The 14,109-nt window shown below is 35.3% G+C and overlaps 1 protein-coding gene across 2 annotated transcripts in view; it reads left to right on the forward strand.

Annotated features, from left to right (window-relative positions):
• Window positions 1–14,109, forward strand: part of LOC111424234 (tenascin accessory) — a 595,836-nt gene that overhangs the window by 324,776 nt on the left and 256,951 nt on the right. For both annotated transcript variants that reach the window (XM_071200222.1, XM_071200223.1), the window contains exons 4-6: window positions 979–1,188; window positions 1,245–1,445; window positions 2,153–2,314. In XM_071200222.1, the coding sequence (XP_071056323.1) occupies window positions 979–1,188; window positions 1,245–1,445; window positions 2,153–2,314 (573 nt within the window). The remainder of the gene's footprint in view (window positions 1–978; window positions 1,189–1,244; window positions 1,446–2,152; window positions 2,315–14,109) is intronic.

The raw sequence follows: 14,109 nt of genomic DNA on the forward strand, positions 1-14,109 counted from the left end.
AAGACCATAAAGTCTTTACGATTATTGGTTACCGCACGATACAATTAAATGCTGTTGGTGCACACAACCACCACCACCCCACAAGACATAAACGTACCCGGATCTAATCGCTATAAATATGCGGGCATGCTTGGTTACACTATACCGTAATATTCTAGGGGGATTGGTTTAACCGTAAAGTTAACTTAGAATCTGGGGTGAGTTTACTATCAATAATAATCAATGGTAATAAATGGTAAGCTTCAGTTTATTGGAGTTTATTTGGGATATATTGGATTAATTTTTGATGAAATGGTTTTATGCTAAGATTTCCTTTTCTTTTCATTTATTTTATATTACATTTTTTATCATCATGTTCTTTTTTTTTATTGAATTAAGTAAAACTTTTCCATAGCTAATACCTGCGTAGAGATCGCCCAGACTCCATAAAGCTCGACGTTGGTACGTGGTAGGGGTTCTCCATCCCCCTATGAAATTACCTGATTAAATTTTCATATTCAATCTTGAGTTGTTCACCCCAGAGAGAGAGCCTACTACTCCGGGCCCTACTCCGTTACCTTAATTCAGACCCTCATAGAACGTCCAGGTAGCATTTCCCCCCATTCTTTACCTCTTTTTTTCGTTTCCTTTTTTCCTCTCTCAACTCTTCATCCCATTTCTTATTTTTTCCCTCGATGTTTTTACTCCTGTTATTTTTTTTTCGATTCCTTTGGGCAGCGATCGGAACTAACGTGTACGTCCTTAATGCGCGGATGTATTTTCTTTCTTTCCAGGTCATCATGAGACGAGACTTTTCTCGGGTATCTAAAGAGAAAGAGAAAAGTTTAGTTGGCAATCAATCTGGACTCGGAATCAACCCCGTCTCTCGAATGAATTCTCGTATATAAATCATGTTGATTGCTATCGACTTTATCTAACCAGTCCATTTTCTTGTTCAAACATATTTATTTTTACCATTGTATTTCCTTTTTTTTTCAGGTATTGAAAGATCGTATAGATCAGATGATACTGAAGATGCTGTAACAACCGATAATCCAACAACACCATTTCCAACACCTCCACCAACGATGGTTTCGCCGAGATCACCATTACCGATGCATAGACAAGCATCTCCGTTTCCATTGGAGAATACAAATACAAGAAGGATTATTTATGCGACTCCTCAAGATAGGATTCGAGGAAATAATGGTAGAAAGTATATTTTATAATTATAAGATTGTTGTGTTTATTTAATTATTATTTAGGTGAAGTTGTTTATGCAAGCTCTAAAAAGATTCCATCAAATAACACCATTAATCGAAGTGGTCGAAGACATGGGAGAGGTCCAGGTGGAATGACATCGTCAAGCAGTGCAACTTCTTGTAATAGTTGCGCTGATGGTGGAGGAAATGGTCGCAATGACCTTAACTTTCATGGTGATCAACAAAGGATTTGTCTTGATAATGGTAAGAAATTGAATTTGGATTTAAAAAAGAATAAAAGTTACTTGAGTTGGAGTTACTTTGGGGGGTTCGTTCCGCAAATGTCAAACTATATAGCTTAACCCGATTAACGCTCTCGCAGGAACTCGAAGTGATCACCGGCTTTTCGTAATTGGCTTAACACCGTTTCGAGCTGAATCCAGACGTACCCAGCATAGTCTGGGAACCTTATCGTATTAACTCATTATCTTCTACGTGTACGCAACCCGCAGAGATAATAAGAACATCTAATATTGTCTTTTAAAACCATGATACCGCTTTTGAATTCGTGTTTAATTTTTGTTTTATTTTAAAGATTTTTCGAAAAGTGCATTATCCCAGCTTATATTTTAGTGCACAAAGTGAATTATGTCAAAATCCAATTTATGCCGCTCTCAAAAGGTCGGGTACTAACTCTCCCAAAAAAATTACAATCCCTAATATATCCTATTACCGCCCGTCCATTAGTGATAGAAGTTCGCGCCATGCCTAACTTTATAATTAAATCCGAATCCTGTGTGTCCACACGTCCTGGTACTGCACCTTTCTCTGACCCTGCACATCCCCCTCATTCAGTTTTACCCCTTTAATTCCCTCCAACAAAGAGTAAATTTACTAAAGCTACTCGCCCAGTTATAAACACTGATAACGATATTACCGTTCCAATTAAAACTTTTAAATTTTCATTTCAGATGTCAACGAAGAATCGCCGCCCGAACCCGCGCCACCTGAAGTACCCCCAAGGGGGCCTTCTTTACACTCTGCCACTTTACGAAGAAGAACAGAATACAGTATTCCAGTGACAGATACAAATCAAGCGTCGCAAGAATCTCAATTCCTAACAACGCAGGGCGGTGAGTTTTAATAATTACTGATGTCGTTAGTTTAATAAGCCGGTAAAAGGGTTCGATATTTACAGGGGTGTATTTAATATGAATGTTAATGTAACCCTTTTCGGAGGGTTGTAAAACGAAGGGTCGTCAATGCAGTGTTTATCGTCGAAAGTTAATTAAATATCGATTTGATTGGAGGAAAATAGGCGGGAGTGGATGGAACGTTGTAATTTTGTCGTTCTTTTTATTTTCATTTGTAACTCAAACAAATTGACGTTATTGAAAAGTATCAATCTTCGGTAAAAAACACGGAATTTTTCGTGCAACCATCATTTTTCATCAATCTTTTCGTTCTTTACTATAACTATCCAATCCTCTAAACATACACCGTAACTCATCGATTGTGCTGAAGAGGTGTTTATCGGCTTCGAGGTCGTCCAGTATTGATGTTCCACATCACTTCGGATATGGAGTGCCACGAAGGATGCATGAGCCACTTATCTATACTTCCTACTTTCCGTTCTTCCGAGTTTCAAAGCTTTTTTCCTCTAAATGGATTTTGGTAATATTCAAGGTTGAACAAACATAAAATAATATTTTTATATAATTATTTAACATATTTATCCGGATAAGACTACAAATATAGGAAATAATCTTTTAGAACAATACAATTGACACACATAAACTTCGTAGAGAAAATATTGTGCTCAGTCATGCGGTTTTGGTGATGTTCGAAAGCCTCGAAATCCGCTGAAACCGGCCGTTTTAGATCATTTAAAATGAGCGGGCTAGGCCATCGGACCGATCTTGCAATAAAGTTGTATTAAGCTCGGTCAATTTGGCATTAAATCAATTGTAATTTCCAACATCGGTCCGGGAAAACTGCAGCTGGATGCCACCGGAACTATCGTCCATCCGGTGGCGGCGCTCGCGGCGTCCCTTCGAACTACCGACTCGAGTATTGACCGGTTGTTTTCCCGCTTCAATGCACGTGTGTCCTCAACGTGTCCTAACCGGGTCTTAAGTTACTCTAGGAGCACAACCTTACTTATTATTGGTTACGATTTTATTGATGGATGTCTGATTTATAAATTGTTGAAAGGGCGAAAATGAAAAAAAAAAAAATGGTAGACTAGAGGGGTGAAGAAGTCGGTAATAAATCTTAGAGATAAAGGTGAAGGGATGAAAATGGGGTTCGGAGAAAGCAGAAATCCCTGATGCACACAATTAGAGGGAGATTCCGTAAGAGACCGCTTCAACATTAAATGATGCATAATGAATGAGGTTATGAAGTGCTTACCGGAAGCGGCTAGGTGAGATGCCAAAGGGTGCGTTTCCACGGCAACTGCACTGATTAAGGCAAAATCTCGACTGGACTGTAGGAAAATTTTTCTAAACTAAACGATTTTTAATATGTTCTCACTCAACTAGCTTTAAACTCTACATTAATCTTCATATTTTCTCAACTTCTTAACGGTACTTCTCTGAAAACCCTCCATAACTTCTCAAATATTTCTGTTTCCTTCATAAGTCGTCTGAATCAAATCAATTAAAATCTCGTCTAAGCATTTTTTCCATTCCACATCCTGCAGGCTACAAATTATAGGGGCCGAACATGACATATGACTCAAGTATGAAACGGGCGGCTGACTAGTCACCGAGTGCAATTACTGATCACACTGCATGACGGTATCATCGATCTTGCGCCTGTCACGGGGAGGCGGCAGACCCTGGACATATCAGAGTTCTTGTTACAAACACGAACAAATTACAAGTATGAAATGAATATGCCACGAACACAATACTCGAACTCCGGGATCGGGATCTTTGTCCGTCTGCTTATGACGGTGTTTTGATTCGGGGGCGTTCTGGCTGAAATAAGAGGGTTGTGTACCAGTCAATATTTCCAATATGTTCTTTTACTCGGAGGGTAAAGTATAAAGAGAACACGAACTAAAAATAACAGTTTTGTATATGACAGTTTCTATTGTGTTGCATTTCTTTGTTAAAAATGAAATAAATTACTTGCAATGAAGATTTAATGTACACATTATGATGTTAATACAGTATAATATATTATTATTTAAAGTATTACGGTAATAAATTAATTTATTGGAATGACTACGAGCAATTATAATTTATTTACACAATTTTGTGGCTTCCCGATTATTTTTAAATCTTCCGTTGTTGAATCAGGTTATAATTACTCAAAACCACAAAACCGCAGACGTTTCGATTTAAATTAGTAAACAATAAATTAAATTATTTGTTATAAAAACGTATTAAAATATCCCCTTTAAATCTAAAACACAATATAACTATGGGATTAACTCGTTTAAAGGGCACATTATAAAAGCAGTTCATTAGTAATCCACTAGAGATCTATTACACCCTCTTAGCTTTACAATAGCTTTACATAAAATTCCACTAGCGATAAATTTTTGGGCGCTAACCCTTAAAATTAGTCGTTTTCCTAATACTTGCGAGGTAGATTTGCATACGCTGCGAGGATTTTTACTTTACACTCAGAATTACTTGAATTTTTGTGTCTGGGGATTGATCATTTATCATACTTTAACGTGGTGTGCCGGAAAAGGGCTACTACGAAGAAGAATCCGGCCGCGTGTAACCCTGATTATCTGGGTCTAAAGTGTTGGCACATAAAGGGTTGTAATCAGCGGCCGGAATGAGTCGTTGAAAGCATCGGAACAAAGGCTACGTTTACCGGTAATGGAGTGGTACAAGGGAATAAGGGGATCTTCTCGTGTTTACCACACGCAAAGGGCGGCTTCGAAGTAAACAACTAAACGACCCTTTATGTTTTAAATCTGTTACGAAATAGACGAGAAACGAGCGTGAACAAAATAACTGTTGATGGAGAAATTTCGAAAAAAATTTTTAGAAACATAAATTGTAAATATTATAGTACCGAATCCAGTTACAGGGGGTTCTTAACGTTTTTAGTAGAGACTTACATTTCAGTCACGTTTTGATCATAATAAAAGTTTTAAAGCCGGGCGATATATAAAATTTAAGCTCGTCCATAAAGCTTTCCGCCTTAGTACATGACGTTCGTTGCATTCTAGAGGGTGTTTTACATCTATAGCGAACGTTAAGGAAGCAGAACATTCATTAAGTGACAAAAAATCGTTATTTTTTTCAAAATTCATTTCCATATTTAATTTATTCATACCATTCTTTTAAAAATCATCAGCCATCAATCACTTGAACGTTTTCATATACAAATTGGCTAATTCAAACAAAAGTTACGGTCGTGTATAAATCATTGAAGGGTATGCGAGTCGTCCTCATTTATCCCCCCAAACTCAACGTTATCCCTAATAAAAATTTATCGGCTTTTGTAATTTCTGGTCGGTTTTACTCTCTGTTGCCCGGTCCATTTGTTCCAGCACGTGTCGACGTCGAAGAGATGGGGAGACGCCGTTGCACCAGGTTATTATAAAGTTGTTTTCGACGCCCGACATCGTCGTCGTCCTTTCTCCTCTCCCCGAGCTCGTTACGGCACCGCTTCTAAATGGCTTATTCAATTTCCGGTTTCCCTTAGTTCTCACCTATTCCGTCACTGTCACCGCCACGACGCCGCCGACAACGCTCGTGAGAAGGGGCGTTGAAGAAGAAGTTCCCGTTGATTGCGAACTTCAATTAAAATCCATTTTCAAATTGACTTTGTCTTCGAAACTTGTTAATTGGCGGCGACTGCCTTGCAAATTGATGGACTGTGTTTTTGGAGTTTCTCGCTGGTCGTTCTGGACGGTTCATTATGTAGATGGAATTAGTGTTTTACAATGACGTTCTTTGTGAATCAAAACTCTCTTTGTTAAGGTAGTCTCAATCAGGATTTGTAACGTAAAATAGATGATTTTGGTGTGGTGAAACTATAAATTGAAGAGCAAAAAAATGTTTTATTCTTAGGCAACTTACAGAAATGGATGAGGTAGTTTTAGTTCTAATTTATTCAAAGTTTACCTAAGTACATTTACATGACGGTAAGAATAAGAGAATGCTTCTACTCGAGTTATATAAACTAACGATGTCGACTACGTGTTTTGACGTACTTCACTAAAGGTAACTAGAGCAGAAAGTTAATATGAAGATTTATACTAATTAATGTAATTTTAATCCAACTTATTCATATCAAAAATTCTTGAAGTTTAATAAGACGGTTTCAACGTTTTTTTAAAACCATTTTTGCTGAATAGAAAAAAAAATGTATTGAACAATTTTATCTCTCTTTAGAATATTTTTAGGATGCTTTGTAGGACTGTGAATTTATTGTATACCTAAAACATTATTGAATTGTTTGAAAAGTTGGAATTCGAATTGTGTATGCTGGTCATGTGCGATCATGTATTGAATTCCGGATCGTGGAATATAATGTTTGTAAAGTTTCTTTTCGATGATGTTACAAGAAATGCCAGAAAGTAAATAAGTTTGTGGTGGTCAAACTTTCTAATTGTATGTAGGTATATTTAACTAATATTTCTTTATTAGAGATTTGGTTATAAAACCACCACCTTATAGATAACTACAGTACTATATTATCTTTGGAGGGAAAGCATCAAAGTCATCTTCATCTTCTCTGTCTTAACCTAAGAATTCTAAGTGAATTGAGATTATAATGTTTATATCAATTAAGATAATTAAGAATCATTAATTCAAATGACAATATTGAGAACACGACCAAGCGTTTTTTCAGGTTTTTCAGGGAAATCCAGTAATGATTAATTCAAAAACGTGGAGTATTAAATAAAAATACTTTAGACATCATAGCTTGAAACAGTTTATCGGCGAAAAATCTTAATTTATTTGCTGAAACGTATTGGGATACTTTGTAACAATTAATGTTTCAAGTTTGCTTAATTCTTACAAAGAAATTGCAATGAAATGACCACTAAAATCGCGCACTAGATACGAGAGTAGCACTAAATACAGTGTTTATTTTCATAATCTTTTTGCTATTCAAGATTTTGCTATTTATTGTCAAATAAGAACAAGGTTATAAAAGAAATGTGTAAATTGATGGAACTAAAGTTACTTTCTTGAACCTATGCAACAAACAATATTTTGGATTACAAACCCCAAAGTTAGAGGACCTCTATCTCAATCAGGGAAGTGGACTTTTATGAGCATTCTGTTATTTCTGTTAGACCGCCTCAACAACGGTTTAGCAATCCATTCCTACTAAGATCTTCGTAAATGATGTTTTATGGCATCATAAGCTTCTTGAGAAAACGATGGGTTATGTGTTGCTTGCGCCTTCTTCCAATGGCACCAACATTCCGTGCACTCCTCGAGGTGCAGATTTTTGCAATTAATTTTGCCCAGATTTCTTTTTTTATGCTCATCGTGGATTCCCGACTGTATATATTGCTGTTCTCCTTTAGTGCGTCTATTAATTAAACAGTTAATTTTCCTCTCCCTCCGTGATCTCTCGATGATTCTTTTCTGTACGTGCGCAATGCTCTCCTTCTTCTGTACTATCAACTTTTTGTACAGTTCAGCCCCGATGATTTTCAACATTTGAGGTGGTGCAAATCTTTGAATATCTCGATGACTGCGTTATCTCCATTTTCAAGAAATTACTCACAATAGCAATATTCTCCCAAAATTTGTTTCTCCAAATTTGTAATAAGTTTTGACAACAACGCATTGCTATTACGTGTAGTGTTATTTATTTGCAAAATAAAGATATGGCGCGAAATTTAAATCTGTCAATGTGGGACACCATTTATTTATCTTCGGCGTAAGTTTCAGATAATTTTTAAAACTTTCCCTTTTTCTGGCATAACCCAAATTAACAGATTTTTTTTTAAATATCAAATGTTAAACTTTCTATACCTAATGGTGATGTGATATATGAGGTATGCAGAAATGCAAAGGACATGATGTGTTACAACCTTATATTACGTTATACTGAGTGAGTTTATAATAACACATGGTATTAATATAAAATTGTGATGTGTTACGATATCCGTTATAAGAAAACGAGAATTAAGCAAACAAGATATACTATGAATAAGATATGAAATGTGCCATGTTGTGTAATAATGAGATAAAGTATCAGTTATGTTGTGCTAATCATACATTTTGTTGAAATTTGATATGTTGATGTATAATGTGAAGTTTAATGTATATAAGAATAATATTTGAAACTAAATTATGAAGTGAACAAAATTATGTTATCTGGCATAAGTAAAATGGAACGATATGAGTTACCATTTAAATTATATTAATGATATATATTTAATATTATATCGTCATATGTCGTAATCTGCATGTGATATAATACGATATAGTATAATGTAAAGGTGACACAAAGTGATATACAGGGTGTCACACAAAAAACGCCCCAAGCTGTAACTCTGTCATTTACATTCCGATTTTCATGAGCCGGTTATCAAATGAAATGGTTTCATGAATACTATGATTCATGCTACAAATAAATTTTCTCCAAGGCCGTCTTCAATTTTAAGCGATTATTAACTTTTGCTTTTCAAATTGCTCTATATATTTTTCTTTACGTCATTGGATAGAGATTGTTTTTCTGAATCCACTGATGTACAACACATCCATTTTGAATATAATTTTAGTAGAGAAAAGACACCTGTATATACAGGTTGCCACACAAGAACGCCGCTAGCTGTATCTCTGTCATTTACCTTCCAATTTTCATAACCTAGCTATCAAATGAAATGGTTTGATGAATACTATGATTCATGCTACAAATAAACTTTTTCCAACGCCATCTTCAATTTCTAGCGATTATCAACATTTGATTTTCAAATTGCTCGGTATGTTTTTCTTCACGCTATTGGATACAGTTTTTTTTTCTGAATCCATTAATGTACAATACATCAACATTAATTGTAATTGTAGCATAGAAAAACAATAAAATAGTCTCTGAACATTCTCTTAAAGTCACTTGTGTTATACTGTAGTGTGCCATGGGATAAATGAAAAACCAACTTATAAGTATCATTTACAACTGCTTGGGCATTGAAATAGCATTTAATGAGTGTTATCAGTTTTGCGTGTTATTTTTTTCCATGGCACACTGCAGTATTACAGAAGTGACTAAGATAATGTTCGGAAAATGTTTTAATTGTTTTTCTCTGCTAAAATTACAATTAATGTTAATGTATTGCACATCAATGGGCTCAGAAAACAATTTCTATCCCATAACGTGAAGAAAAACATACCGAGCAATTTGAAAATCAAAAGTTGATAATCGCTTGAAATCGAAGATGGCGTTGGAAAAAGTTTATTTGTAGTATGAATCATAGCATTCATCAAACCATTTCATTTGATACCTCGTTCATAAAAATCGGAAGTTAAATGACAGAGTTACAGCTTACGGCGTTCTTGTGCGACAACCTGTATATACAGGTGTCTTTTCTGCTAAAAGTACATTCAAAGTGGATGTATTGCACATCAGTGTATTCAGAAAAACAATCTCTATCTAATGACGTGAAGAAAAATATATGGAGCAATTTGAAAAACAAAAGTTAATAATCGCTTAAAATTGATGATGGCCTTGAAAAAAATTTATTTGTAGCATGAACCATAGTATTCATCAAACCATTTCATTTGATGCCTCGGTCATGAAAATCGGAATATAAATGACAGAGTTACAGCTTGGGGCGTTTTTTGTGTGACACCCTGTATAAGAATATAATGCATAACGGTATTTACGCTAATGAGATAATGACATGATATATCATTTATGGTACAATTCGTAGTAGTAAAACGGATAGAATAGCAATAAGCTTACGTTCTATTTGTAATAACACATCATAATAATTTGTAATACGTGATATCGTTGGTATGAGATACATTTTGAGTTTATGATATGTAAGAACAGTATGAGCTGCGCAAATAAGCTAACGAGTGATGAGATGAATCCATCTTAGCTGGTCTATTATGGTATGTGTTACACCCATAATATCACGTGTTTTGTCCTTGGTGATCCTATATTTTCGATTTAGCCTGACGTTCTTCGCAAGTAAACCATTTTTGTTGCCTTCAGGATTTCTATGAGCTCCATAGTTATTTATTCCACATCTTCGATTAGTGTATGTTTGTCGACGAAGCATTGTGAATTAGATTATGCTGCCGCTTAACGGATTTCCCCATTCATTTACATTTTCTTTTCCACAATTTTTGTGCTTGTGTCCTGCTTGAGTCCTTTAGTGATGTAGAAGTCATTCAACACTCTCTCAATTTTAGCTGCTGTTTGTTAGTATAAATTTCTTGGTGTCTATATTATAGTCGCCTGATCTTCGTTTATTCGACTGCTCGACTTGTGCTCTGTCATACGGTTTGTCACTGTTCTTTTTTCTCATTAACTGGTAGAGACACAAAAGATATGAATCCTGCCTGCTCCTCTGCTTCCATATCTCCGTACTCTCGGTCATACACCTTTTGTGTATGGTGGATATAAAGGATATGTTCCATCCGTCTGGTATTGGTTTACCTTTGGTTTTTTTCCGGAATAGTGTTTCAAGTTGCTGGTATAGTTTTGTTTTGCCACATTTTATAAGCTCTGTTGAGATGTTACAGGTCCTCTCTGCTTTTTCAAGAATTTACATACTTTTGTTGAGTCTTTTCCTTACTTATTCTAATGGGGATGCCGTTATACGTACACTTTACTCCTTATCTTCTTCCGTCAGGAAGTTCAGTCTATCTGCTCTTAGTAACTGCGTAAAGTTGTCTTATTTTTCAACTATTATTAGTCATATTATTTCACTACTTTTTTTGTTATGTATATGTTTATTCTGCTGCATGTTTGTTAACTGTAGTGTGTAACTGTAATTAAGTTAATTGTAATCGAAAGTTAATTCCAGCATTTGCATCATAGCATTCGTCCAGGTGAATCTTGTAATATCTATATCAAAATATTTATATGATTCGTTGTTTCGTTCGGTTTGCCTTACTTACTATTCCTACATTTACATGGTAGCCTATACTATCAACAGCGAGATGCCAGATGAAACCAACAAGTTGATTAAGTACCGTATATTTTGGCTGTTTCTTTGCCTTGTTGGCCTATTGGACGTCTCTCAACATACAGCTGTCATTTTGGATTACGACCTTTAGATGCCGACACCACATAACAGTCAGTAATTCCATGGCTGCTCCCTCGTATTGGTCGTAAAGACTTTTCTGCTAAAATAAGACGCTGACAGGTAAAACTCAACATGCATATCGATTAATAGATGTATAGTATAACACGGAAGTTTGTTATTTTATTTTTATTTCCAATAACAACTTCCTATTTTTATTGGATAATAGACTTTATTTATATCTTTTTGATTTTAATGATAACTATGTATAACAACTTCCAAACAACACAAACAAATGTGTGCATCAGATGGAGTTGGGATTGAGTTGAAATAACTAATTTCTGACTCTATTGCGACTCCGAATAATATCGACATTTTTAATAAACAGTAATTAATTATTATTGACATGACTCGCATTTGGTTTAAAAATTGATGAATTTTTAATCATCTCGAGATCGAACACCATTTTATTTTCAGGTTAGATTGAAAAAGAACTTTAGTCAAATGAAATAATAAAACCTATTCATGTTTAAATATATTGCGATACTTTGTCACTTTAAATTCGACCTTTTTAAGGTTTCACTATATCTAGTAGTGAAGTAAAACCGCGTCGAAGGGCGTCATAATTCACATCGGGGGACCGGAAGTTCAAGGGACATTGGCGCTGGTCGCGGAGGAGGGGGGCACGAGACCGCTCGTGCGTACCATTCATATTTCATCCGGATTCCGCCCCAGAGGCCACTGTCACTAAACGGCCAACAATTAGAAAATACGGGCCGACGAGGCTTTGTCGAGAATTATTGACACGCGGATGAAAACGTAACGAATTGAGGCGCCCTCGGAATTAAAACCGAGTCGGAGAACGCTAAAAATAGCGCTCGCCGGATCCAACGGTGACGTTATTTAAGGATTACGGAACCGGAACGACGTGGATTTGTGAAGAGACGTTGTGATTTAGGGAGTTGACGGTTTCTTTTCTTTCGTTTTTTTTGTGATTTGTTACAATGGTACAATTGGCGAATTTTTATTATTACAGTGTGTTAATTAATTCATTTAATTACCGTGCCCGACGTCATCATTGCAAGTATGCAACCAATATCACAGTGCAATACGCATCATACGCAAATCGCGTATTGCAATACCATTACTGTGATATTGGTTGCATACTTGGAATGATGACGTCGGGTACGATACTTAATTAACACACTGTATATGGAATTAATTCAGTGATAAATTAACAAATATTAATGAATAAAAAAAAAATAAGTAGGCAACTAAACAGATATGAATAAATAGGATTTACAAACTTCTTTTTTTACATGTATAAAATGAAAACGATTAACTGTTTAAATCCTAAATTGCTCAATAATCTCAACAAAAAACGTAAATTTTTTTTCATTTTCCATCTGAAAAGTTTTAATAGAAATCCCTTAAAAGAGTATTTCAATAACATCATATAGATATCGATGCATTCGATTGAACCGGAACTAGATGGATATGAATAAAAACGTGGATTAACAAAACAAAACATTTTTTTTAGATTTTTACGAATACACTGACATAAATGAAAACGTTTCTATCTAAAAACGAATCCTCTTTGCATACTGCTAGTTTTGTGCCTGCATGGACACGGCTTTATACCAAGGATCTCGTCTATTTTACATATTCATACGGTGTCCTGGCTGGGACGGACGAAAATCGAGCCAGAACGAGTTGGCTGCCGCCTCCGCGGCTAGATGGGAGCTCTTATTGCGAATTCCGGAGCGTCTCATCTGTTTGTTTTTCGACCCCTAGATGAAACCTCGTGACGGGCCCGTAATTGTACCACTGTCACGTAGACTGCAGATTAGTATTAGCTTCTTTCCGTTGGGCAAAAAACTCGTTTACGAAAAAGCTATGGAAGAAACTCTAAATAGGTAGACGTAGTAAAAATGATGATAAAGAAAACGAGAACAAAATTTTTTTTAAAGGAAGCTAAACAATCTAGGAGGTAATAACGTTCATCGTATCGAAACCTGAACGTATATATCTGCCTTTAGAAGGAGATAAAGGGCCCACCATCCCTTTCGATCGCGATAATACCCTATTCCCCTCGCATAATATATAACATATGTGATATTTTATCCTTTATCCGGCCATAATTCTAAAATATGACGCGGAAGTCTGTGCTGTCGAAGATGTCTTTCGCATATGTTGCGGAGAACATAATATTTTGTACTATACTTTAGGGTGAAAAACATATAGATTTCTTTTTAAAATTGTTAGCCAGATTACAAGGTGTATATTGATATAGTAAAACCTCGCCATTTTAAGAGACGTGCTCTTATGATAGTTAAACCCGAATGTTTCTAGTTGAATCACTTACTACAGAAACAACTTAAGTCACTTTTTATCATATGAAAATTGTTACTTTTTAGAAAATTTTAACACTTTAGAAACCCAGGTTTGTACTTTAAGTACTATACAAACAAAATAATGATCTTCCATTTGTTTTAATAAACTCAAAATTCTTTGTCAAAAAAATTGACTTGACCAATTGTTTTTGAAATAAATAAGTACATTAATGAATTCAAAAATTTATTTCACACGAAAGAACAAAAGTTTACATTAACATAAGACACAGTTACTTAGTTTTGGTCTATCTGAACTCCTTAACCTTGGTATTTTCAAGAATTTCTTCGTAAAATTGTTTATAATCTCATTGAAGGAATGTGTGATATTTTTAAGTTTTGT

The sequence above is a fragment of the Onthophagus taurus genome, chromosome 11, assembly GCF_036711975.1.
Source record: "Onthophagus taurus isolate NC chromosome 11, IU_Otau_3.0, whole genome shotgun sequence".
Classification (NCBI taxonomy): domain Eukaryota; kingdom Metazoa; phylum Arthropoda; class Insecta; order Coleoptera; family Scarabaeidae; genus Onthophagus; species Onthophagus taurus.